This window comes from Aphanomyces invadans (assembly GCF_000520115.1).
Source record: "Aphanomyces invadans strain NJM9701 unplaced genomic scaffold supercont1.4, whole genome shotgun sequence".
In the NCBI taxonomy this organism is placed as follows: domain Eukaryota; phylum Oomycota; class Saprolegniomycetes; order Saprolegniales; family Verrucalvaceae; genus Aphanomyces; species Aphanomyces invadans.
In genome coordinates, this window is record NW_008580149.1 from 615,999 (window position 1) to 636,249 (window position 20,251).

The 20,251-nt window shown below is 56.1% G+C and overlaps 9 protein-coding genes across 14 annotated transcripts; 6 read left to right on the forward strand and 3 right to left on the reverse strand.

The window, feature by feature from the left end:
* Window positions 1–1,046: 1,046 nt before the first annotated feature.
* H310_02666 (hypothetical protein) lies at window positions 1,047–1,343 on the forward strand (the record flags this gene model as incomplete). Its single annotated transcript, XM_008866246.1, has 1 exon — window positions 1,047–1,343. The coding sequence occupies one exon, from the start codon at window positions 1,047–1,049 to the stop codon at window positions 1,341–1,343; it is 297 nt and encodes a 98-aa protein (XP_008864468.1).
* A 763-nt stretch (window positions 1,344–2,106) lies between these two features.
* Window positions 2,107–3,152, forward strand: H310_02667 (hypothetical protein). Its single transcript, XM_008866247.1, has 3 exons — window positions 2,107–2,394; window positions 2,460–2,746; window positions 2,801–3,152. Exons 1-3 carry the CDS (start codon window positions 2,162–2,164, stop codon window positions 2,995–2,997), a joined length of 717 nt encoding a protein of 238 aa, XP_008864469.1. The 5' UTR covers window positions 2,107–2,161; the 3' UTR covers window positions 2,998–3,152.
* Window positions 3,153–6,249: 3,097 nt separating this feature from the next.
* On the forward strand, window positions 6,250–7,491 carry H310_02668 (hypothetical protein). Its single transcript, XM_008866248.1, has one exon. The coding sequence runs from the start codon at window positions 6,258–6,260 to the stop codon at window positions 7,290–7,292; it is 1,035 nt and encodes a 344-aa protein (XP_008864470.1). The 5' UTR covers window positions 6,250–6,257; the 3' UTR covers window positions 7,293–7,491.
* An 892-nt stretch (window positions 7,492–8,383) lies between these two features.
* On the forward strand, window positions 8,384–8,925 carry H310_02669 (hypothetical protein; the record flags this gene model as incomplete). The annotated part of the gene is made up of 2 exons (XM_008866249.1): window positions 8,384–8,431; window positions 8,570–8,925. The coding sequence occupies 2 exons, from the start codon at window positions 8,384–8,386 to the stop codon at window positions 8,843–8,845; spliced, it is 324 nt and encodes a 107-aa protein (XP_008864471.1). The 3' UTR covers window positions 8,846–8,925.
* A 155-nt stretch (window positions 8,926–9,080) lies between these two features.
* Window positions 9,081–10,690, reverse strand: H310_02670 (hypothetical protein). 5 transcript variants are annotated; one of them, XM_008866254.1, is made up of 6 exons: window positions 10,097–10,690; window positions 9,894–10,040; window positions 9,790–9,851; window positions 9,621–9,724; window positions 9,442–9,529; window positions 9,081–9,392 (listed from the first exon to the last, which is right to left on the reverse strand). In XM_008866254.1, the coding sequence occupies exons 1-5, from the start codon at window positions 10,649–10,651 to the stop codon at window positions 9,489–9,491; spliced, it is 909 nt and encodes a 302-aa protein (XP_008864476.1). In that variant the 5' UTR covers window positions 10,652–10,690; the 3' UTR covers window positions 9,081–9,392; window positions 9,442–9,488. The 5 variants fall into 5 exon arrangements, with proteins under 5 accessions (XP_008864476.1, XP_008864473.1, XP_008864474.1 ...); XM_008866251.1 differs by having other exon boundaries at window positions 9,773–9,851; XM_008866252.1 differs by having other exon boundaries at window positions 9,442–9,724.
* Window positions 10,691–11,134: 444 nt separating this feature from the next.
* On the reverse strand, window positions 11,135–12,106 carry H310_02671 (hypothetical protein). Its single transcript, XM_008866255.1, has one exon. The coding sequence runs from the start codon at window positions 11,828–11,830 to the stop codon at window positions 11,171–11,173; it is 660 nt and encodes a 219-aa protein (XP_008864477.1). The 5' UTR covers window positions 11,831–12,106; the 3' UTR covers window positions 11,135–11,170.
* A 252-nt stretch (window positions 12,107–12,358) lies between these two features.
* On the forward strand, window positions 12,359–13,742 carry H310_02672 (tyrosine aminotransferase). The gene has a single exon (XM_008866256.1). The coding sequence runs from the start codon at window positions 12,436–12,438 to the stop codon at window positions 13,699–13,701; it is 1,266 nt and encodes a 421-aa protein (XP_008864478.1). The 5' UTR covers window positions 12,359–12,435; the 3' UTR covers window positions 13,702–13,742.
* A 346-nt stretch (window positions 13,743–14,088) lies between these two features.
* Window positions 14,089–14,862, reverse strand: H310_02673 (hypothetical protein). The gene is made up of 2 exons (XM_008866257.1): window positions 14,825–14,862; window positions 14,089–14,769 (listed from the first exon to the last, which is right to left on the reverse strand). The coding sequence occupies exons 1-2, from the start codon at window positions 14,845–14,847 to the stop codon at window positions 14,118–14,120; spliced, it is 675 nt and encodes a 224-aa protein (XP_008864479.1). The 5' UTR covers window positions 14,848–14,862; the 3' UTR covers window positions 14,089–14,117.
* A 228-nt stretch (window positions 14,863–15,090) lies between these two features.
* Window positions 15,091–19,056, forward strand: H310_02674. Of its 2 annotated transcripts, XM_008866258.1 has the most exons (12): window positions 15,091–15,280; window positions 15,335–15,687; window positions 15,739–16,656; window positions 16,722–16,754; window positions 16,893–16,983; window positions 17,074–17,151; window positions 17,195–17,371; window positions 17,432–17,662; window positions 17,747–17,914; window positions 17,967–18,085; window positions 18,160–18,235; window positions 18,327–19,056. In XM_008866258.1, the coding sequence occupies exons 1-12, from the start codon at window positions 15,122–15,124 to the stop codon at window positions 18,813–18,815; spliced, it is 2,892 nt and encodes a 963-aa protein (XP_008864480.1). In that variant the 5' UTR covers window positions 15,091–15,121; the 3' UTR covers window positions 18,816–19,056. The 2 variants fall into 2 exon arrangements, with proteins under 2 accessions (XP_008864480.1, XP_008864481.1); XM_008866259.1 differs by having other exon boundaries at window positions 17,967–18,235.
* Window positions 19,057–20,251: the final 1,195 nt, after the last annotated feature.

Below are 20,251 nucleotides of genomic sequence, written 5' to 3' on the forward strand. Positions count from 1 at the left end.
TTCTTCAAACTTGATCGGCGATGCAATAAGGAGAGCCGCCGACGACGCGTTCTCTCTGCACTCGATGACGACGTTCTCGACGCGCAGGCACTGCTCTTGTTCCATGTCAAGCAGCCACTATTTTCCGATAGGAATGCTTTCTTTGTATGTTGGGCTGCGGCCGGACGGAGCCAAGACGTGAGAGACGACGCGACGAGCATGCCGTCGGTGACGCAAACCAGTCCCACGTCCACGTTCCTTCCTCTCCAGAATGATCACAAGCTGAAAAGGAAATGACACCACCAAAGGGTTTCGCTTCAAATTAAAGGAAGGCGATGTCCTTGCTAGGGTAAAAAGACTTGGCAACGGCTGCAATCTGCGCAACATAACCAATTGCACTTTGCACTCACCAGGCACTGTGGCCGAAGCCAAAGGAATCCCTGGCCGGCCGCCATCATGCACAGCTCCATGGATTGCCATGATCTTGCGGTTCTGTCGGGTCCAGGAATGATGTCGTGCCCAATGTTGCCTTGAACGCATGGATTCTCGGCAGCCACCATGGACGGGATGAAGTGCCATCTCCTTACGCGGACGCCGGCGGCCCCTATCGCGTGCTTGGACGAGTTGATTGGGCTTTGGACGCCATGAGCCCAGCCATGACTCTGTCGACCGGCCCCCGTTTTGAGCACTTCATGTTCCATGTCGACTTTGACACAATTTGTGGTCGCGCATTCTGCGCTGGGCATCCCACGCGCCAGCCACGTACCCATCGACGACGGGTCTTTGCTTTACCTTGTCACAAGTGTCGTCGTGCGGCTCGTACGTCGCAACAGTGTGCGACTATGACTCGGATACGTGTTGGCCAACTTGTTTGCGCTGAATTCACCTTGTCCGGCCCCCAACTGCGGCAACCTGGGCCTTCACCGGCTCATACAAATCTCAAGCGCGATGCCGCGAAGGAGACGTCGGAGCGGCACGGCTCGATTATCTGCTCGCGTACTTTCTTACGGCGTAGGAGGAAAAATCACTTGAGGCCCGACCAAGACAAATGGACGAAGCCACACGCCATGACCGAGGTCAAGTTGATGGAATCGTCCATAGAGTCTGCCCTGGACACGACGAGGTTCGTCAACTTTGCCAACGAGAAGCTTCACATCCAACGAATCATCCCGTCCGCCACGCAAGAAGTCCTGTTTTCGTGCGCTCCGGAAGCGTCTGTGTCCATTGGATTGTGTCCCCAAATCCTAGACGACCACGGGATTTCGATTCGCAATGTCCGGCGGTATGTCGAATACGGGGGTACCTGTCCTCGTCTCACTTGCACCGCCGCGCTCCATCCAACCCCCTCCCCCGTCGTGGCATGACATTCTGTCCATGGATGCGGTAACTTGTCGCCACTTTACGATTGCCGCCGTCGATCGAGACGTGGGCCATGCTGAGCCGAGACGGCGCTGAGCCAGTCGTGACGGGCCATGCGGTGTCTTTGGGGACAACAAAACCCATAAATTAACCCAGCATTGGGTGGCGACGTCGCGAGCGAACGTCGCGATCATGCGGTGTATGGCGATGTCGAGTTGATGCGATGCTGGGCAATCATTCTCACGGCCGTGCATGCACGCAAGTGGACAGGTGATCGTGCAGCTCCGAAAAGACTCTTCTCTGCACTCCGCCAACGCGATGGAGGATGGATGGACATGCCTGGTCGCACGTCATGTCCAGCATCAAACAAATCGTTGCTGCATGTTGTACGCTCTCTTTTGTCAACACTCATTGCTTGTTGTCTTCGATGTGTCAAGCAATGACAAGGATGCCGTGCACTGCGTCATCATTACGTCGACCTTTATGCTCCCGACCAGGTCGCCTCAAACCCTGGCCCTTTGCTGCTTGTCCACGACACAATCCACAGCGACACCTGCGTGCCCTTCATCTCGTCCTCCGCTCAGACCAATATACCCAAACCGCGGGCGGCAGCCATGCTTGGCGCGCTCTCTCGGGGCTTGCATCCATTGCACAAGAAGGTTTGCCCGTTCCTGACACGCCCCTGCCACCACCCTCTGGCTGGTCAGACCATTCGGTAAGCCAGTTGGCTTAGTTGCTGCTTCATGCAGGTGAAACGCCAGCTCGCGAGCTAAATATACCGCCTTTGGCCTCAGTCTGAGGCAAGTGTCGTCTGCCTAGCGCGATGGAGCCTGCCGCTGCAGGAGACCCCGCCCCTCCTGGTGACGTCAGCTTCCCAAAACTTCACTTGCAATCCCCAAGACAAGAGTGCGGACCGGCAGATGCCTCGGACTTGGAGCTGCGAACCGTTCGAGGCAGCGATCCGCCGCACCAAGACGCGGATTGGCCCTCGCCAAGGGACCTGGCTGTGCCGTCCAACTTGCCGACCCTCGTGCCACCAGGCGACAACGTTCCCAGGCAAGTAAACTTATCTGCACCTTTGTCCTCGTTATGACAGATCGTGTGAATCGTGTCGTCGACAGTGACAGGACGGCTTTCAACCACGCGCCGAGTAAGCCAGGACGAGCAGTCCAGTTCAAAACAAAGGCTCGGCGCCGGAGCAACAGCCTGCGTTCGGTCCATCACGCAATGTCGCCGGTTCAGGCGTCGTCGACGCCAGTGGCATCGCTTCAGCGAAACCGCACCATGGGCAGTCTTCACACAAACAAAGTGCTGACGCGTTTGGGCGTGACGTCGGAAACGATGCGGCTGGAAAAGGGCATGAAGAAGCTCGGGATATGCGACCACGACATTCAAGCCAGCATTGAAAGTACGTCCTGGGATATCGACGTGTGTGGCGTGACCTGACAACGGCGCGTTCTAGTTCGACGTCATTGTGGAGTCATCCTCAGTGAGCCGCTGACAAAGGAAGAGCTGCTCCTGGGGTTTTCCGCCGAACAACTCCGGCGCATCAAGGCCATCAAGACGATGGGCACGTCCGAAAACGAAATCCTGGACGTCTACTGCAAGCAAATCTCCAACCTTGGCATCCCACGAGGCGCAGCAGCCACCATCCCATAACTCTCTTGCATCTTCCGCACTGACCTCACAAGATGATGATGCTGGCATGACCGCACTATAGCGCAACGACGAACCGTTGGCTACGCGCATGGATTTGGCAAAGTCAATTTCTTTTGTCGATCTGTTTACCTGTCCATACATGATCTTTGCGCGTACGCCCTCCTTCACATGGCGGAATTCGGGTGCCTGCATCGCCTTCTCATCGGTTGTTGAGACAATTATGGAGGGAGTTGAGCCTGAGCGGGACGGAAGGGACCGATGAGCACAGCACCGTTGGTTTCGTGCAGCGAGATGGCGCTGGCGTCTGCAATGACTTAGCAAGTTGTTCAGCCACGATTAGGGACCCCTTTTCTTCTTTCCGTGTGTTTAAAAGAGGCGTACCAAGTGGACAATGCGGTCATGTCGTCTTGGCTCGAGCAATGGTCGCCATGGCGTTGACAAAAGGTTGAGGCAATAATTGTGCATCCTTTATCCAAGCAACGGGACTGCATGGATAAACCGGTCAGGCACGGGATGCGCGTCTGCGTCGAGCAATGGCCGTGCGATGGCATGCCGTCGCCACGTTTTGGATGCCGAGATAGCGCACGGCGGTCTCGGCGGTGCTGACCACGACCAAGCTCGAGAGGAGGGCGGCAGTCGAAGTTGGGTGCCGTTCCACGCCCGTGTCGGCTTTGGGCAAAGGAATCCATTCGCTCAACTCGACAAAACGTGCGTCGTGCTCGCGCATGGGACCTTTTCCATTTGCGAACGAGATTTGTTTGGTCGACCGACTTGGAAAGCCCATCGACGCATGCAATTCGGTTCAAGACGCGGGAAAACGTCGAGTGTTGCGCAATTGCACAGGCCAACCCGGCCATGAAGTGCTGGCACATTTTTGGATTCCATGAAGCTCGCACTCAAACGTTGTAATTTCTCGACGTGTGCTCTGTAGAGTCGTCGACGTTGATGTGTTCACATTGGATGACGATTCCAGGTGTTGAAAGGACTTGCACAAGTCGGTCCGATCCGACGGTACGTAGTTGAAGGGGGGTGGACCAGAACAAATCGTTGTCCTGCATGGCATTTGCTTCTGACACAAACACTGCGCCACCTGCGACGGCTTCCATGTTGTGAGTGTACCCACACTCGACAGAAAGGACGGTGCGCGTTGACATGCTTGGACGGACTTCATTGCGGTCGCCGCGTCCTTGTTTACCAGAGAGATTTACCGAAGAGAAACAAGTCACTGCGCAGGGAGGATATTGCAACCGTCGAAAGCTGCCTTGCCGAAGGGAAGGACGTGCGTGTACGTATCGACTGTTGGGCTCGGTCGTACGATGTATTTTGCAGCGAAATCCAATCGCGTAGAGCGTTCACCATGAAAACGATCCATTGCTTGATACCCGATAATCACACGGCACCAGGCCCCGACACGGCACACGTCAGTTTTCCATGCACGTGCGTGGATGTGTGGTAATTGTCGTTGTCGTGCCGCCACCGACATGACGTCGGTAATTGCAAAGATCACATGGATGGATCGACTTTTGGCGGAAGTGGCGACGCTCCATGCACACCTCGTTGACCAACACAAGCCATCCAACTTGCCGCCCAAAGGTTTGGATCATTCGTTCGAGGGTACTGCCATGCAAGGTACCGGTCCAGCTGGTCAAACGTGACCGGAACTCGTTGGTGCATTGTTGACGATGAACGCGGCCGATACCTCCACAAGATCATGATCGACATGTATGTCATCACAGTCTTGATGCATGCGACCCACGACGCGTGGGGCTGGCGTACCTGACCGTCTTCTGTTGATGCCATGTCGACTTGAATGGTCCTCAACGTGGCAGTTGTTGCGAAATGCCACGCAGAGCGATGACGAGACGACCAACCCACACGACACCAACACCACGCGGCTGAAAAATCCCAAGCCAGAACTGCGACCGATGGTTGAAAACTGTTCGCCAACACTGAACGTCCACACTACCGCCACGACCGTCGTGCACTGGTACGACGATGACATCGCGACGCCCCAATGGCACAGAACTAGACTCACGACGGGACTTTCGTCGTCGCGACTTGAATGCGTACAGTCGAGCCAATGCCTGCATGGAGCGCCAGCGTGCCAAATTCGCCTTTGAATAAGAAGACTTTCCAGTGCCCTTGACCGAATCGAGGAAACTCCCCAGCCGTCCATGATCCACAGATCGGACAAGTTGTACATGACGACTTGCTGGCCGATGCTGAACTTGGCTTGGGACGACTGGCCCATAGCAAAAACTGTACCAACACTTACGGGGTGTACCTTCAATCGGATTATCGTACGAGATATTGGAGTTGAAAGCGTCACATTTAAGTTGCTGAGCAAGCGAACGACGTTCGACATGCCCCACGACCCTACGCCCGTCGACCACCATTTTACATTGAACTCATACGGACCTCGCTTGATGGAAGAATAATTGCAGAGAATGACACTTGGGGGCAGCCTCGCCCTCTTCTAGTCCATGGCACAGCAAAATTTGAGTCTCCACGCCACACAATCGCCAGTATACTGCGCGACCAAGTTTGTGTGCTCATTGTGCTGAATGCTACCCCACTACATTCGTCCGTCGGTTGATTCTTGCCGAGTCACTCCGGTGATCGTGGCAGGGCCAACTCGTTGATTTCTGCAATCGCAGTCCACGTGAATAGCGCAGGACCCCTTCGAGGCAGACAGCGCTGATGTGAGCGTCCCGTGCCGCGCATCGGTCTTGCTGTTTCCTTTTGTGGGCCATGCACCACGTCTGGGAAAAAACGAGAGCTAGCACTGTTGCATCCATCGCACGGGTCCTGGTTTGGCCACAGGTAAGCCACGGCCGAAAGTCCATCCTAGTTCCAACGAGAAGGCGTCGTTGAGCGCGAGATTGGTGTTGCGGGGGACCCACAGCAGCGCCTTCCCGAGGAAATGCGTGGCCCCGAGGTCGGGAAAGGTGCTGGAAGCGACCTGCATTTGAACATTGTGCCGTTCTTCGCCAAGGTGTTGTTGTTGGATGCCGGCCACCACAGGTCCTTCGACAAGCGCGTTTTTGCCAAACATACGCTTGTTCACATGGTCGTCGCGAGAAGAGCGTCCCCAGGAAGCAGTCACGCGCTTGTTTCGCCACCGACGACGCCATGCGCGTCGAGCGGCATGGCACTTGGTGTCAATTTTGGTTGCTTTCACGATTGCCAGCTTGTCATTGGCTGATCAATAGCCAATGAATTGCGAAGGATCGTGGATGGTGCATTCGACGACGTTCGCGATGGCCAAGCACGGACAGGAGTTGCCCCCGCAAGGAGGCCCCAAGGCGAAGCGAGGAAAGGCGACGAAGGCGAAGCAGGATGTGTGCACCGCGATGAAGTTCAAGAGCTATTTGAACTTGTTCGGTGGCCTGCAATCCGACAGCCGAGATGCATGGATCGACGACTGCAAAACGTGCTTCACGTGCCGCGAAGTCGAGGACGGCGACAACTACAGCCTCGGGTCGACGTTCTTCGTCAAGGCGAGCGAAGCACCAGTCTGTGGCATGGAAGCCCTGGCCAAGAAGATCTTTGATTTGCACACGGACGGCATGACGTTTGACCCGACCAACTCTGGTGCCGAGTGGTGGTCGCAACATATTGACCACCGCGACAACATTGGCTTTCACTGGGACCGCGACTACGGCAAAGAAGAAGATGACGAAGTTCACGTCCATCCTTACTTGGGCACGGTCACGTACCTGTGTGTGAATGCCGGGCCGACGGTGGTGCTGGACAAGCGTGGAACGTTCGAGTACGGTGCCGACATCAGCGGGCCCTTGCGGCAGTGTATTGTGAGTCGCCCAAAGCCTGGCAAGCACATTACATTTGACGGCGAGCTTCTCCATGGCGCTCCTTCCGACTTGGCCTTCCCGCACGTGAACGAAGACGACGACACAAGCGTCCGCGTGACGTTTCTGGTCAACGTGTGGGTGAACCACATCCCGATTCAGTCGCAGCGCGTCGATGCGGACGTGGCGTTGTCGCTGAAACTCTCGATGGATGCTGTCGAGTCGCTGGTATTACAGACAGACACGATCGAAGCGGCCGCGCTCGAAACCTACGACGCTGCGACGAACCACCACGTGTGTCATCGGTTTGCCATCCACAGCGGAGGCGACGACTACATCATTCAGTTGTCCTTGCCAGAGCACCTCCAGGGCTGCACGACGGACGCCACGATCGACTGCATTCAGTTGAACGCGGACTCGTTTATCGTGGCTGGCGAATTATCCGACTCGTCAGACCAAGACGACGACGAGGCCGAGTCCGAGTGAGGTCTACAACACATTCCAAAACACACGCAGGACGTACGTACCGGTGATATGTATGATTCGTGAGTTGCCATCGGCTGCATCCATCGGGCCTCCAACGTGCCACATCGCTCGCTCTTCATCGTAACGAGGCGCATGGTGCCATTGTCCATAAAAAAGTCAAACCACAACGACTTCCCGTTAAGGAGTGCCATGCGTGTTTCGCGGCAGGCATCTGCCTACCATGACATCGGTTTTCGATCGCCGTCGACGTTCCGTCCAATGCTACGTCCGTGCAAATCGCATCATGACGTCTCTGTCGCGCGGACATGGTGTGGCCATCCACCACCGACCATCGCATGCTTGAGCGAGTTGAAAGAACGGCCGTGCATCGTTCAATACGTGTGTGCCATTGCGACAAAGGAAGTGCTGAAAGAGACGTACGACGGGTGGACCAAGTCGGAGGCTGGACGTGACCGTCTGCAAGCGATGCGTTGTACGCGTCGCCTTGCGCTGCCATGCAGCACGCGGTGTTGGTTTGAAACCCCGTGGACTTTAGCCGAGACGAGTCGACGGGGGTTCGTCTTCCACGTGGCTGCCGTGAGAAAGGACGTGACGTCCTGCAAGAAGTACTTGCAGGTCACGAAATTGCCCGCATGCTGCTGTGGCTAGATCGCATCCCCAGACGATTCCACCGTAGCTCTCTGCTTCGTGAACGTCACCGCTGCAGGATGGTTCCATCTCGATCGTCGACGCATGAACATGCCGCACACTGACGTTGAGGGACTATAGTGACGGTCATTGCCCAATGGTCCATCGGTCCATCAGCACTCTGCCTTGCGTGGGTCCACGCCGAAGTGAGGCCAGCAGGTTGCCGCAACGCGTCGAGATACCATTGCCGCCCCATCGTTGGCCTTGTTTATCGGTATCTGCGGGTATGGCTACCTGCTGACCGCGCGAGGTCCACATATCTGCGCCGAGGGGTTGTCGGAACCCCTTCAACTGGTGATGGATCGTACCAGAGCACTACGCACCTCGTTGTGGTTGTCCAAACTTTTCGACGACATCCTGGCGCTGGAAATGAGACTGACGCAAAGGACGGCGGCGAGTCAATCATGCCGTCCATTGACGTTTCCGCCAAAGAAGAGCACACGCCTGCCCCCGTTTGACGTCTTTGCCTCGCTACGCGTGCAAAGTCGTCGTATTTGAGGGCGCCCGCGGATGGCTCAACGTGGTCTCGGCGACGAACCCCGAGACGACGTGGCGCACGAACGAGGCCGACTTCTCGCGCAACGTTGTAGAGGTTTGGTATCGCGTCGGTCACGGCGTTCGAAGTGTTCGTCGCCCTCGTGTACACGATCTCGAGTCGCGGGGCGGTCGACCCACGTACGTACTTTTGTCCGCTTCAATCGCGTAGCTCGGTACGTTTGAATGGCCGCCACCTGCTCCTCTTGGCGCGCAGCGTCGAGGCGCGGACGATCCTGAACACGTCCACGATGCAGCGCGGGCGTGTCGCCGGGTTGTTGGACATTGTCCTGTTGCCCGAGTGGCTCAAGCGAAGCGTGCTGGCAGGGTAACGTCCGCCAAGGCGCGCTGTGGATGGCAGCGCCAGAGCAGAACGGAGCAAAGCCTTTCGCGCGAGCGACGGCTACTTCGTTCACCATGAACGCATCGTGGTGATGGTCGGCACACAGAGAGAAAACAATACGCGGACGCGGTACGTCTGGATCATCTTCTTGGCGCTTGTGAAAAAAATGCTGGACTGGGACAGTTCAAAATTGCGTCGAGTGTCCTGAAGCTCCGCGACTGTCGCAAACAAGGGGGACAACGGAAAAATCTGTGAATTCAAATCCGCGCCAGTGTCGCGCATGGCGAGGCGGGTGATGGTTGACTATACTTCTGCTGGGGACTTGGCCGACCCCGCTTCCTTGGTCTTGACCGACCCGTACGAGTCATTGCTTCGAAACGACCCGTGGCTGAAAATGGGCGTGCGCAGCGTGGATGACATGGGCGGCGGACTCAGCGGCATGAGCGACCCGAACCGGCCGGTCGCAGCCACTGACGACGCGTACGCAGCATCGTCGTTGGCCACTTGCGTCAGCAAGTAAATGCCAAGAATGATCACTGCGTTGTCAAGTCGTCAACGCAACGGATCGGGGAGAGTCACACGTACAGGCGAGGGCGATGGGGAGCGAAATCCATTCAAACAACGTAAACGAGTCAAACTTTTGGTAAAACACAACGCCGCCCACGACACTCGACTAGGAGACAGCGCGGCGTTGGCATGGCCCAGACACAAATTCGAGCGACTTCTCGAGCAAGTAGGCGCACCGAGTTTGCGCAAAGACGTACCCCAATCCAAAAGCACTGAAACACTGGAAACACCGACAGCGTGTCCCCAGACATGATGGCGCGGTTCAACAAGTCGGTCTGGAGCACCAACGTCGCGATCATGCCTACAACTTTTATCATACGCAGGTCCATGGCGAACGCAGCCAACTCACCGCCGACAAACACGTACGTGATGGGGTACACAAACTGGTTGTCCCCTTGAAACGTGAGCAAAAGCAGCATCGACGTGCACTACGACAGCGACGTCACCGTTTGCATTGGCGTCCAACGTACTTTGGCCAGCAAGACCGAGAACGATCCGAAAATGCCCGACGCCGTCGCGTACAAGTACGGCAGCCGACGGTGCAAATACTCGTGCGTGAGTCGAGATCGCCGCGCAATGGATCGAATCTCGCCAAAGATCCCAAATAATACCAGACACTATTGAACGCAACCGTGAGGGCCATCCTGGGCCAGTGGGTCCCACCGACACGCACCATGATGGAGAAGTACACTAGGAATTCGAGGTGCTGAAATTGCAGCTCGAGTTCGACGATGGTGAGTTGGGCGTCGGGGGTGTTGGCCAACGTGCTCAAGACAACCCCCACCAAGATGAAGAACGTGCCCAGCACATCGTACCAAGTGAGGCGCTGGCCGAGCCAGAGGTGGGCAAACCCCATGTTGGCAAGGACTGTGCATCCACCACCGACAGACGCAACGAGTGCTTGTGGTGCGAACGCGAGGGCTTCAAAGTCTCCGATCGATCCAAGAACAACAAACGCCATCCCGATGATCCAGAGGGGGCGGACGTAGTACGGACGGCGTTGAAACATCGACCGCTTCTCCTCCTTGACATGCGACAACTTCTGGACGTTCACGCCAAGGTTGGACAAAATGGCCGACCCGATCACGATGGCCAACCCGATCCACTTGAACTCGTCCGCGTCATCCGATGGTCCGGCAGGCGGGGATGGCGGATGCGCAGCCAGGTACGAAGCCTGCTTGGCACTGTTTTGAGCCAGCAGCATCGCTCGGTGCGCGAAGTGGCTCATGTGGCCCTTGGACCGTTCCCACGGGGTGGGATTTTTGACTTGTGCGGGCGGCGTGGCGCTGGGTGGCCCAATCGCATAACTAGCTTATCTCGAATTAAACTATCTATCTTTTGTATAGTGCCATTGCAATAGCAATAAAAATACTACCGCAAAGTTAAAGTGCGACACCACAAGGTTGAGGTGGCGGGCCACTTTCGCAGCTCACTCGCGTGGGACGACCAGAAAGATCTCTCTTCGATAGAGCGGCACTAGAGAGCACAAAGGGCACGGATGGCTGGTTGTACATGCAATTGGTCCATTGCCAGGGAAGCACCGCGCATCTGCAGCCAGGAGTCGGTGGTGGCGTTGCTGTTCGTTCTGGGACTCCAACGCATATGTCGGCAAAACCCTCCAGTTTAGAGAGAATTCGCCCCTTCCTTTTCGTGTGTGTGGGTGTGTCCAATGCACGAGTGGGCCTGCGCAGCGCCACATGAACGATCCATACACAAGCATATCACGGCAATGTTCAAGGCAAGGTCGCTACACTTCGGTGTCTTCGACGAGGTACTTTTCAAATGCGCTTTCAGCACGCTGGGCGCGGAATTGTGTGCAATGGCGAATGAGCCTGGACTCCCACACAAACGCGGCGACGCTACAGACAGACGAGAGCGCGACGCAGACAGCCACCACCGCGTACGGACGATTTTGGCTCGACAGGAACCACAACACAAACGTCGTGGGGTACTGCAGCATGCACTGGGCGTTCAAAACGAGCAGAACAAGCCAGATCTTGCGCAGGGGGATGTTGACGCCGGTCGGATTCGCTTGGTCCTGGAATTCAATTGCCAGTGCTGGAAACGCAGCTCGAATCGCGTCTGCTCGCTGCTCTTGTATCCGTGGGGACGCCGCAGCGGAGGCCATGTACCGAGATACATGCAAGAGCGTGCGGAGGCGCGGCACATGCGACACCACGGCAGCGACGGTTAAGACCAAGTTGGCACTTTGAAGGCTGAGTTCGATATACAATGCTCTGTCTTTCGACGGCAGGTAATTCAGTGCGCCGGACGTGACCACAAGGAGCAATCCTGCCGCAGCGATGACGACGACTACTGCGATCGCGCCGAGAACGGTCTGGACGCGCTGACGACGGGTCGACTTGATGCCGTTCGCTGCGGCACATGTCGCGCGAGTAAACTGCATCGTCGGAGAACCCAGACGTCTGTGAACCGTCGGGCTCCTGCGGATGGCTCAACGGACTCCTCCCGTCGCAACCACTTGGAAGGGTTGTTTATCGAAACATAGCGAGCCCACGCCCCATTCACGACGGCGACGTCACCTGCGTCGTCGTCCCCGAGCTCCCGACAGAGTATACAACGGGCGACCTCAGCCCACCGGCTCCACGTGTAAACCCATCTTCGCACAGGCATGTCGCGGCGGCCGCAGCGACTCTATGCGCGCCTGCATTCGATCGAGCTGCGACGAGCTTGCCATTTGTTACAGCAACTTCAACTTCGACGTCCAAGGAACTTCCTATCGTCGACTGTCTTCACGACGGGCAATCCCATGATCTTTGCTATTTATTTCCAATATAATGGTTCGTCGTCTACGTCGATCGTGCATCGAGTTGTCATCGAATCGGTCTATTTAAGCTAGATTTGATTATACATAATGGTGGCAGGTCCCATGTTTACAAAAAACTGCCGCCGAACCGCGTGATTACAAATTCGAGGCCGACATCCCCACCACCCACGCACCCACATCGCCGCCGTGGAACTCGACCACTTCCGCATTGCCTCCGAGTTGTCATGAGCAGCACCAACACAAACGCCGTCTGGCACACCATGTACCCGTCCGAGTTTGCCAACGCCACGTCGAACCCGATCCGAAAGATCGTAGACAACATCAAGCTGCCACAAAACCCCGTCAAGCCCATCATCCGCCTCTCGTTGGGCGATCCGACCGTGTTTGGCAACTTGTCGTGCCCGGACGTTCTCACCGACGCGATTGTCCGCAACGCCAAGTCGCACAACCACAACGGGTACATCCACTCGGCCGGGACAGAAGCCGCCCGCGCTGCAATTGCCACACGGTACGGATCTGCCGATGCTCCTTTGACCAAGGACGACATCATCATTGCGAGCGGTGGGTCCGGCGCGTTAGATATTGCAATCACGGGCATGTGCAACCCCGGCGACAACATTTTGATTCCGCGCCCGGCGTTTTCGTTGTACCAAGTGATTGCAGACGCGCACAACATCCAAGTGCGCTACTACGACTTGCTGCCCGAAAAAAATTGGGAAGCTGACTTGGTTGGCATGGCCTCGCAGATTGATAGCCGTACGCAGGCCATCTTGATCAACAACCCGAGCAATCCGTGCGGGTCGGTCTTCTCGAAGGAGCACTTGCAAGCCATCTTGACCGTGGCCGAATCGCACCGAGTGCCCATCATTGCCGATGAGATCTACGGCGACATGACGTACGGCGGCACGACATTTTTCCCGATCGCGTCGTTGACCAAGACCGTCCCCGTTGTGTCGGTGAGCGGTCTGGCCAAGCAATTTTGCGTCCCCGGGTGGCGTGTGGGCTGGATTGCCGTCCACGACCGCAATAACATCCTCCAGGACATCCGCACAGCGTACTTTAAGCTGTCGACGATCGTGCTAGGCGCCAACTCGCTTGTCCAAAGCGCGATTCCCGACATTTTGACCCCTGCCCCCGGCAGCGCCGACGAAGCGTCGCTCGCCAAATTCAAACGCGACTACTACTCGACGCTCGAATCGAACGCGCAATTCACGCTCGACTCGCTCAAGACGATTCCAGGCCTCCACGTCGTCGTGCCCCAAGGTGCCATGTACGTCATGTGCGGCATTGACACGGCGTTGCTCGCCGACATTGCAGACGATTTCGACTTTACACAAAAGTTGCTGTTGGAAGAAGGCGTGTTTGTCCTTCCCGGCCAGTGCTTTAACATCCCCAACTTTTTCCGCGTCGTGTTTTCGGCGCCCCAAGACAAGCTCGCCGAAGCGTACGACCGCATTCGCGTCTTTTGCCAACGCCACTCGACAAAATAGATGCCCATTTTTATTCTCGTCCACCGCGTTGACATTTCCTTGCCATTCTGTCTGCGCCACACTCCCTCGCCACGACGGCATGCGCTGTACAACTGACATTTCAGATGTGTTTAAGGTGGTGGCTCGCCGGCATGGTTTCCGTCGGGGGTTGAGGTCCACACCATCGACCTGCTTGATACTGTAGTTCGGCGTTGCAACTGCACGCAGCGGTGGACATTCGTCGCCACGTCTTGACGTTTGAGAGGTACATATCGATCTATCGCACGCCGCGCTTGTTGGAGCAGTCCGATCTCGTCGCAGGAGATGGAATGCGGCGCGTCTGCGCATCGGACAGAGCTCGAATTGTCGCGGGAGGATCTAGACTTGGATTCGCATCGTCAAACGTGGTGCGTATGGAATAGTGTATTTTACAATGTTTAGCGTCGATGGCCAACGTGGGCAAAGTAGTCGAGCATGCCGCTGGCGAGGATTAAGAAGAACGAGTTCCCGACAACGTCTTGGATCGCTGTCTCCATGGGCCCCGCAAATGTGGCGGGGTCGAAATGCAGCCACTTGCCTATCAGCGGCGCGGCACTCCCCGTGAGCGCGGCCGTGACGATCGATAAAAACTGCGCAATTCCTACGACGACGCCAAACACGACCCAGTTCTGCCACATTCCGGCCACGATGCCTGTCACGAAGCCCAGGACAAGGCCAAGCACCACGGCCGACGACACGTCCCGCCCAATCGCTCGAGCCGAATCTTTCGTTGTCACAAGGCCGACCGCTAACGCTCGCGTCATGATGCTCGACGACTGCAACCCGACATTGCCAGAGATTGCCGAGATCACAGGCATGAACGACATGAGAAGCGGGTACGTTCGCAACGTCGCTGTATGCCTCGAAATGACAAACGCCACAAGCATCTCTATAGTAAACGTGATCACAAGCGACAGCACACGTCGCCTTGCACGTTCGACGGACGATAGGTGATGGAACACGACGGCGTCGTACGCAGGATCGCGCTCTGTGAGTGGATACGGGGGAACGACTCCGTCGTGCATCTCAGTCCATCCTTCTTCAAGAAAGCTACATGGAGAAGACGGCGTTTTCAGCTTCGAGACTCTGCTGTCGGCAGACGCACCTTGGGTCGCATGGCTGGCGCATCGGACACGAAGCGACATGCGATCTTTAAAACTTCAAGATTTAGTATAAAACTCTACAGTTTCCATGATGCTCGAACTTTGTCCTGTCGGTCAAATTAACTAGATATCCATCATATATGTGAACACTATTCTGAAACGGACCATGCCCTCTGACCGTTCATAATTTGGCAGTATAGTCGGTGGTATCCGAAAAAGCTCGACAATTCCGGATAATGGAGGTTTGAAATTTGAACCAGAGTGCATGGGTGAATTCAAAAGTGGTTGCGACGGGTGCGATGCCGCGCTTTGCCGTCCTCAGCGACAGCCCGCAGTTCGACCAGCCGAAGGCAATCAAGCGGGCATGTCAGTCCCCAGTATCTTCAGACGATGAGTTCGACTTTGAGCCACGCAAGCGATCCAAAGGTTCCCAGAGCAAGTCGCGGGTGGTCAAGAAGGTACAATGCCATGGCACAAGCGTTTACCTCAGGCTGAGATGATCACGATTGCAGGTTTCTGGGGACAAGGTCTCGAAATCGACAAGCAATCGAGCGTCCTCGACCGCGGGACCAAAGTCTAAACGGACAGCGGTAGCTCAACTAGCGTCACCGAAGTTTGTGTGGTATCTCCTGAACTGTCTCAAGGACAGCGTACAGTCCAAGATGAGCTTCGAGTACGGATTTGGCCTCGGTAGCATCGTCCCGCTCCCATCGGCTTCGGAATGGACCAACGAACAAGTTGCGCAATTCAGCCAGTGGCTGGAAACCTTGGGTTTTGTGTCGCGGCCAACAGTCAACGCCACTGTATACCGCATTGCCAACAAGGATGCATTGGCCATCGTCCAGCGCTACTCTGGCCAAGTCTCGTACGTTCCCGTCACGCACGACGTCATGACGCGACCTGTTCATTTGTACAGGACCACCCCTTCCAACACCCAAGCCATGCTATCTCAAATGCAAGCACCCCCCGAGGATGATAATTTGGCAATTGTCACGGCCAAGAAATCGCCCAAGCAGGAACGAAAAGCCTTCGAAAACTACACGCGAGGGGTCTCATCTTCCACCGCGGCGCCAAGGCAACGCCGCCCAGCCGCCCGTCGACCTCCGCCGTTGTCCTTGATGTGGGGTTCTCCCATCCAAGCCGTCGGTGATTCTTCAATGTTCCGTCCAAGCCACTCTACATTCAACCCACGATTATCACTTGACTCGATGGATTCGAATCCGCCTGGTGTACGGTCAGCCCGTCGCCTCAGCATCTGCTCGATCGCTGAGGAGCCATCGCAAAGCAGCAGCGCCAGCCCTGACAAGCAATCCACCGTCATCGAAATCGACGAGGATGTCAGCGGTGCCCCCTCGCACCTCGATCAAAGCAATGAATCGCTGGATTTCGACGCGATCGAAGACGCCAGCACCCCCTTCTCGAGCGCCGTGAAGCGGTTGAGTTTCGGTGGAATCTTGACCAAGTCATCGAGGCTCAGCCTCGACACGTCTATTCCGGAAGAAAGCAGCATGGATCTGCTCAACGTGTCGCGGGAAAACGTCGTCGTGCAGTCGAAAAAGACCCGCAACCACCTCCGACGTCTGTCCCGTCTCGATGTCGTCCGGTCATCCGATCGCCGACTTTCACTGTTCGTTCCCAAGACAAACGTCCAGCTCGCGCCGTCGCCCTTGGACAAAGCGAACGACGCTGTTCGAGGGCAAACTGTGCACCGCGCCAGCCGCTCGAAACCAACCATGCCGAGTGCCGTGGCGTCTCTGGTGCTGGCGTCGCAATTTGTCGAGATGACCCCCCTCGTCGGTGTGGTGTGCAAAACGTGGCGCAGAATTCACAACGAGTACGCCCGAGACATTCTCCAACGACTTGATTTTTTCCATTTGCGCGAAGCTGAACCAACTGTAGGATCTGGGCCTGGCATCAAGCCGATTATCACTTGTACGTGTACTTGTTGATCACGCTATTTATGGCCGAATGTCCTTGCTCTCGGCGAGCTGAGTCGATTCGTTTTATTTCGTGATGCCGAGCGAACTGCCCTCGTTTGCTTCGACGTGGGCTAAAATGCCGTGACATTAGGCAACCCGTGGATGCAATGGCGGCAACCCTGTACAACGCGTTTCCATGGGGCCAATATTTGTCCGATGGCGCGTACAAGCAAGTGTTCAAGGTGCGCATTTGACCTCGTAGTCGCTTAGTACTTGGCGTTGGCTCACATCGTTGAACTCGCTGACTCTGGCATGGTGCATGAAATGAAAAGGTGTATTCCGTGCCCGACGAGCGGTACGAGGCCGTGAGTGTCATGGATGTGCGGTACATCGAGTCCACCGGCAATGAGGTGCGTGTGGTGATTTTTATCGGCACTTGATGTTGTTTTCTAGCACATTGTGCGCCAAGAAATTGCCCACTCGTTGTTGTTTACGAAATTGGCCGACACGCATCCCAACTTTTTGCGAATTTATTCCATGTTCCTCTCAACTTCAATGCCGGACGAGTCGAAATGGGGATCGCCGTCGACGCCGACGCCACAAGGACTTGCATTTGGAGCGCTCTCGCACGTACATCAACCACCACGACACAAGTTGAGGTTGGATGTTGCATCGCGATTTGTTTTGTAGGGGTCGACTTCGACGGGAAAACCATCCACGAACAAAGACATGACATCCTTGAAGCGAGGCTTGTACCAGTATATTCGCATGGAGCTCTGCGATGGCGGCAACGTGGAGGACTACATACGCCTGGATGGCACGAGCAACCTGATCCATGGGTGGTCCAGCTTGTTTTTTCAAATGGTGTTTGCACTCTACGCCGGACGCGAACAGCACCAACTCCGCCATTATGACATCAAGGTACAGTGTGCTGGTCCACACAGTGGGTGGCATGTGCCACTTGATAAATGCAAGTGGAAATTCTGATGGTGACCTACTTCGTAGCTGCTTAACTTTTTTCTGCAATCAACGTCTGCTGAGGGCACCACGATGACTTATGCATTCGAAGAAAAAGTGTTCGAGTTGACGTCGCCGTACTGGGTCAAGCTGGCCGATTATGGCACGGCCGATACGTCGACACTGACGTTGGGACTCCCCATCGGTGTCGAGCATGTACGTCCGCTGTGTCTGTTTTGTTTGAAGTCGCTTAGTGGCTCGGTTGTAGTTTACCACGTTGGAAAACACCCCGATCGATTTCTTTTTGGTCGGCGACACCGCCATGCAAGGCTATGCTGCCGACACGTTCGCGTTGGGGCTCTCTCTGCTGCACCTGCTGTCGGGACGGTACACATCGCACGACGCTCGGAGGAGGATTTGATCTGGAATCTCTTGACCTCATGTCGCTGGACTGTGTGTAGTGCGCCGTATGAAGAGTTGCTCGAAGATGTCGTCTGTCCGATGGAGCTAAAGCGTTCGTTGGTCGCGATGTGGAAGGTAAGGGAGAAATTGGTGAAGCTTATCGGGCATGGTGTCGATTGCCCTATGAGTGGAAAGGAACGCATGCTGACTGGAATCGATCGGCTAGAAAAAGCACTACCGCGGCGCCAAGAAGGAATCGTTTGCGGTGCTGCGGCAGCAATTGGCCACCAGCAAGGACAATACGACTGTTTTGTGCGACACTTTGTACCGCTTCCTCGTGCTATTTGGCGTGACGCAGTTGGACGCTGCGACGTCGAGCATCAGTGCGTTTTTGCTGCAGCTCCTGGCGCCGTCCTCCAAGAAACGCCACCCGTCGCCGGTCCAGCGCCAGTATGAACTGGACGCGAGCATGTATTCGGTGGCCACGGGAAGCTTTGGTCCGATTGCCCTCGTACGTCGACGCCTCGAAGCAATACCCGGTGCCATGGACGTATTTCGGCGACTCGTGCACTTTGACCCGGCCCAGCGACCCACGTTGTACTGGGTGCTCCATAGCCCCCTCTTTGACGCACTCCAGTTGGACAATCCCGATCAAGCCGTCCTCACGGTCGCCACGTACGCTCGCCCACGCGGCGACCGATTGCCTGATATTTAAGTGTTTGGAAAATGTAAAGGCCAACATGTGGTTGATTCCGGTCGAAGCGGTTGCGCCATCTCTAGCGTTCAAATCGCTATCGAATGTTTGGTCCCGACAAGGGAACGGCAACGTCGCAGGGGGTCTCCGTCGAGAACGGCTCATGCCTGACGTATGTCGGAGCTTCGTGGATGCCGTTGGAGAAGCAGCCGCAGCAGTCCACATTTGGTTCGGTCGAGGCTGGAGCGGCTGGTGGCCCCCGTGCCGGGGTCGCCCCCGAGGTCCTGGCGGCCCCGTCCTCGTCCATTCCAGTACTCGTGGACACCACCGGCCGTCGTTTAGGTTGTGCCGCCATGTCGGCTTGTCACACTCCGTCGTCCATCGATGTCACACTGGCACGTTGCTCAGTCGTCGACGATGGATCTTCAAGGCCTTTGGTGGCCTCTGGCCCAATGGCCTTCGACGAATCCCACCCGTTCGCGAATCCTGTGGCAAAGTCCAAGCGTCATCGCGTGGATCGTTCGTTGGTGGCATGGCGGTCATGTTGTACGCGGCATTGTTCCAACAATCTCAATGGGATGTCCAAGACGTGGGTCATGCAACGGTAAAGTCGACGTGCGTCTTGCCCGACCACAGATCCATGATTTGCACTTTGGTCGACTTCGACGACTATACCAACCGCACGGAAGTTCCTGGCATCCAGGACCTACGCCATCACCACGCAGCCACGTCATGCGTTTCGTCCGCCTCCGTGGAAGGATTGCTGCATTATGTTCTTGCTCTGGCCGCAGGTGTGCGAGTCGCGGCCGTCGATGCCAACGTGACCAGCCGTGCTCTGGCTGCTCCAGCGACCAACAAACCATGAAACGAAGCCCGCATGACGTTTTGCCGTGGACGTCCATCACGTCCCAGCGTATTTCCGCACCCACGTGCAAAGTCGGCAAGTCTCCTCGCGCTTGTGGCGACCTCGACACGATTCAACGACGTTGCCAGGTTCAAACACACGACCCTGCCACCCAGAGCACAGAAACATTCGATCTCACAACACGAGCGACTTTCAATTCCACACGCATCAAGTTCTAACTTGCTATTGCGATAAGGCAATGCACACACTCTAGCATTCCGTACAGGACGTTGCTTTGCCCTGTTTGACATCCCTCGATGTCCAAAAGTTCTCTTCGTCTTGCTCGACAAACGTCAATCGTTGGCCGAAACGCAACGGACGGTCTTGTCCACGTTTCCAACGATCCTGAAGTGCTGGTACAAAAACACATCTCGCCCCCCTTGAGCGCCCCGAGGCATTCGTCGCACTAGCGCCGATACTCCCACAGGACGCAATTGTACCGTTCTTGCCATATCCAATCTTCGCGCTGTTGCACGGCCACCACCAACGGTATGACCAAGCTGCCACATCACCAAGCCCCCCAACCTGTTGGACCTGAGCTACACATTCGATT

What these genes read in the sequence shown, in the direction of transcription:
- H310_02667 (XM_008866247.1), top strand. Translation starts at nt 2,162, where the DNA reads ATGGAGCCTGCCGCTGCAGGAGACCCCGCCCCTCCTGGTGACGTCAGC. An exon ending in CCAGGCGACAACGTTCCCAG is followed by an intron (nt 2,395 to 2,459) that starts GCAAGTAAACTT and finishes TGTCGTCGACAG; the next exon opens with TGACAGGACGGCTTTCAACC. An exon ending in CATTCAAGCCAGCATTGAAA is followed by an intron (nt 2,747 to 2,800) that starts GTACGTCCTGGG and finishes GGCGCGTTCTAG; the next exon opens with TTCGACGTCATTGTGGAGTC.
- H310_02668 (XM_008866248.1), top strand. Translation starts at nt 6,258, where the DNA reads ATGGCCAAGCACGGACAGGAGTTGCCCCCGCAAGGAGGCCCCAAGGCG.
- H310_02670 (XM_008866250.1), bottom strand. Translation starts at nt 10,651, where the DNA reads ATGAGCCACTTCGCGCACCGAGCGATGCTGCTGGCTCAAAACAGTGCC. An exon ending in TCTCGGTCTTGCTGGCCAAA is followed by an intron (nt 9,852 to 9,893) that starts GTACGTTGGACG and finishes TCGCTGTCGTAG; the next exon opens with TGCACGTCGATGCTGCTTTT. An exon ending in GCTCCCCATCGCCCTCGCCT is followed by an intron (nt 9,393 to 9,441) that starts GTACGTGTGACT and finishes TTGACAACGCAG; the next exon opens with TGATCATTCTTGGCATTTAC.
- H310_02671 (XM_008866255.1), bottom strand. Translation starts at nt 11,830, where the DNA reads ATGCAGTTTACTCGCGCGACATGTGCCGCAGCGAACGGCATCAAGTCG.
- H310_02672 (XM_008866256.1), top strand. Translation starts at nt 12,436, where the DNA reads ATGAGCAGCACCAACACAAACGCCGTCTGGCACACCATGTACCCGTCC.
- H310_02673 (XM_008866257.1), bottom strand. Translation starts at nt 14,847, where the DNA reads ATGCGCCAGCCATGCGACCCAAG. An exon ending in CGCCAGCCATGCGACCCAAG is followed by an intron (nt 14,770 to 14,824) that starts GTGCGTCTGCCG and finishes TTCTCCATGTAG; the next exon opens with CTTTCTTGAAGAAGGATGGA.
- H310_02674 (XM_008866258.1), top strand. Translation starts at nt 15,122, where the DNA reads ATGCCGCGCTTTGCCGTCCTCAGCGACAGCCCGCAGTTCGACCAGCCG. An exon ending in AGTCGCGGGTGGTCAAGAAG is followed by an intron (nt 15,281 to 15,334) that starts GTACAATGCCAT and finishes TCACGATTGCAG; the next exon opens with GTTTCTGGGGACAAGGTCTC. An exon ending in CGTTGGTCGCGATGTGGAAG is followed by an intron (nt 18,236 to 18,326) that starts GTAAGGGAGAAA and finishes TCGATCGGCTAG; the next exon opens with AAAAAGCACTACCGCGGCGC.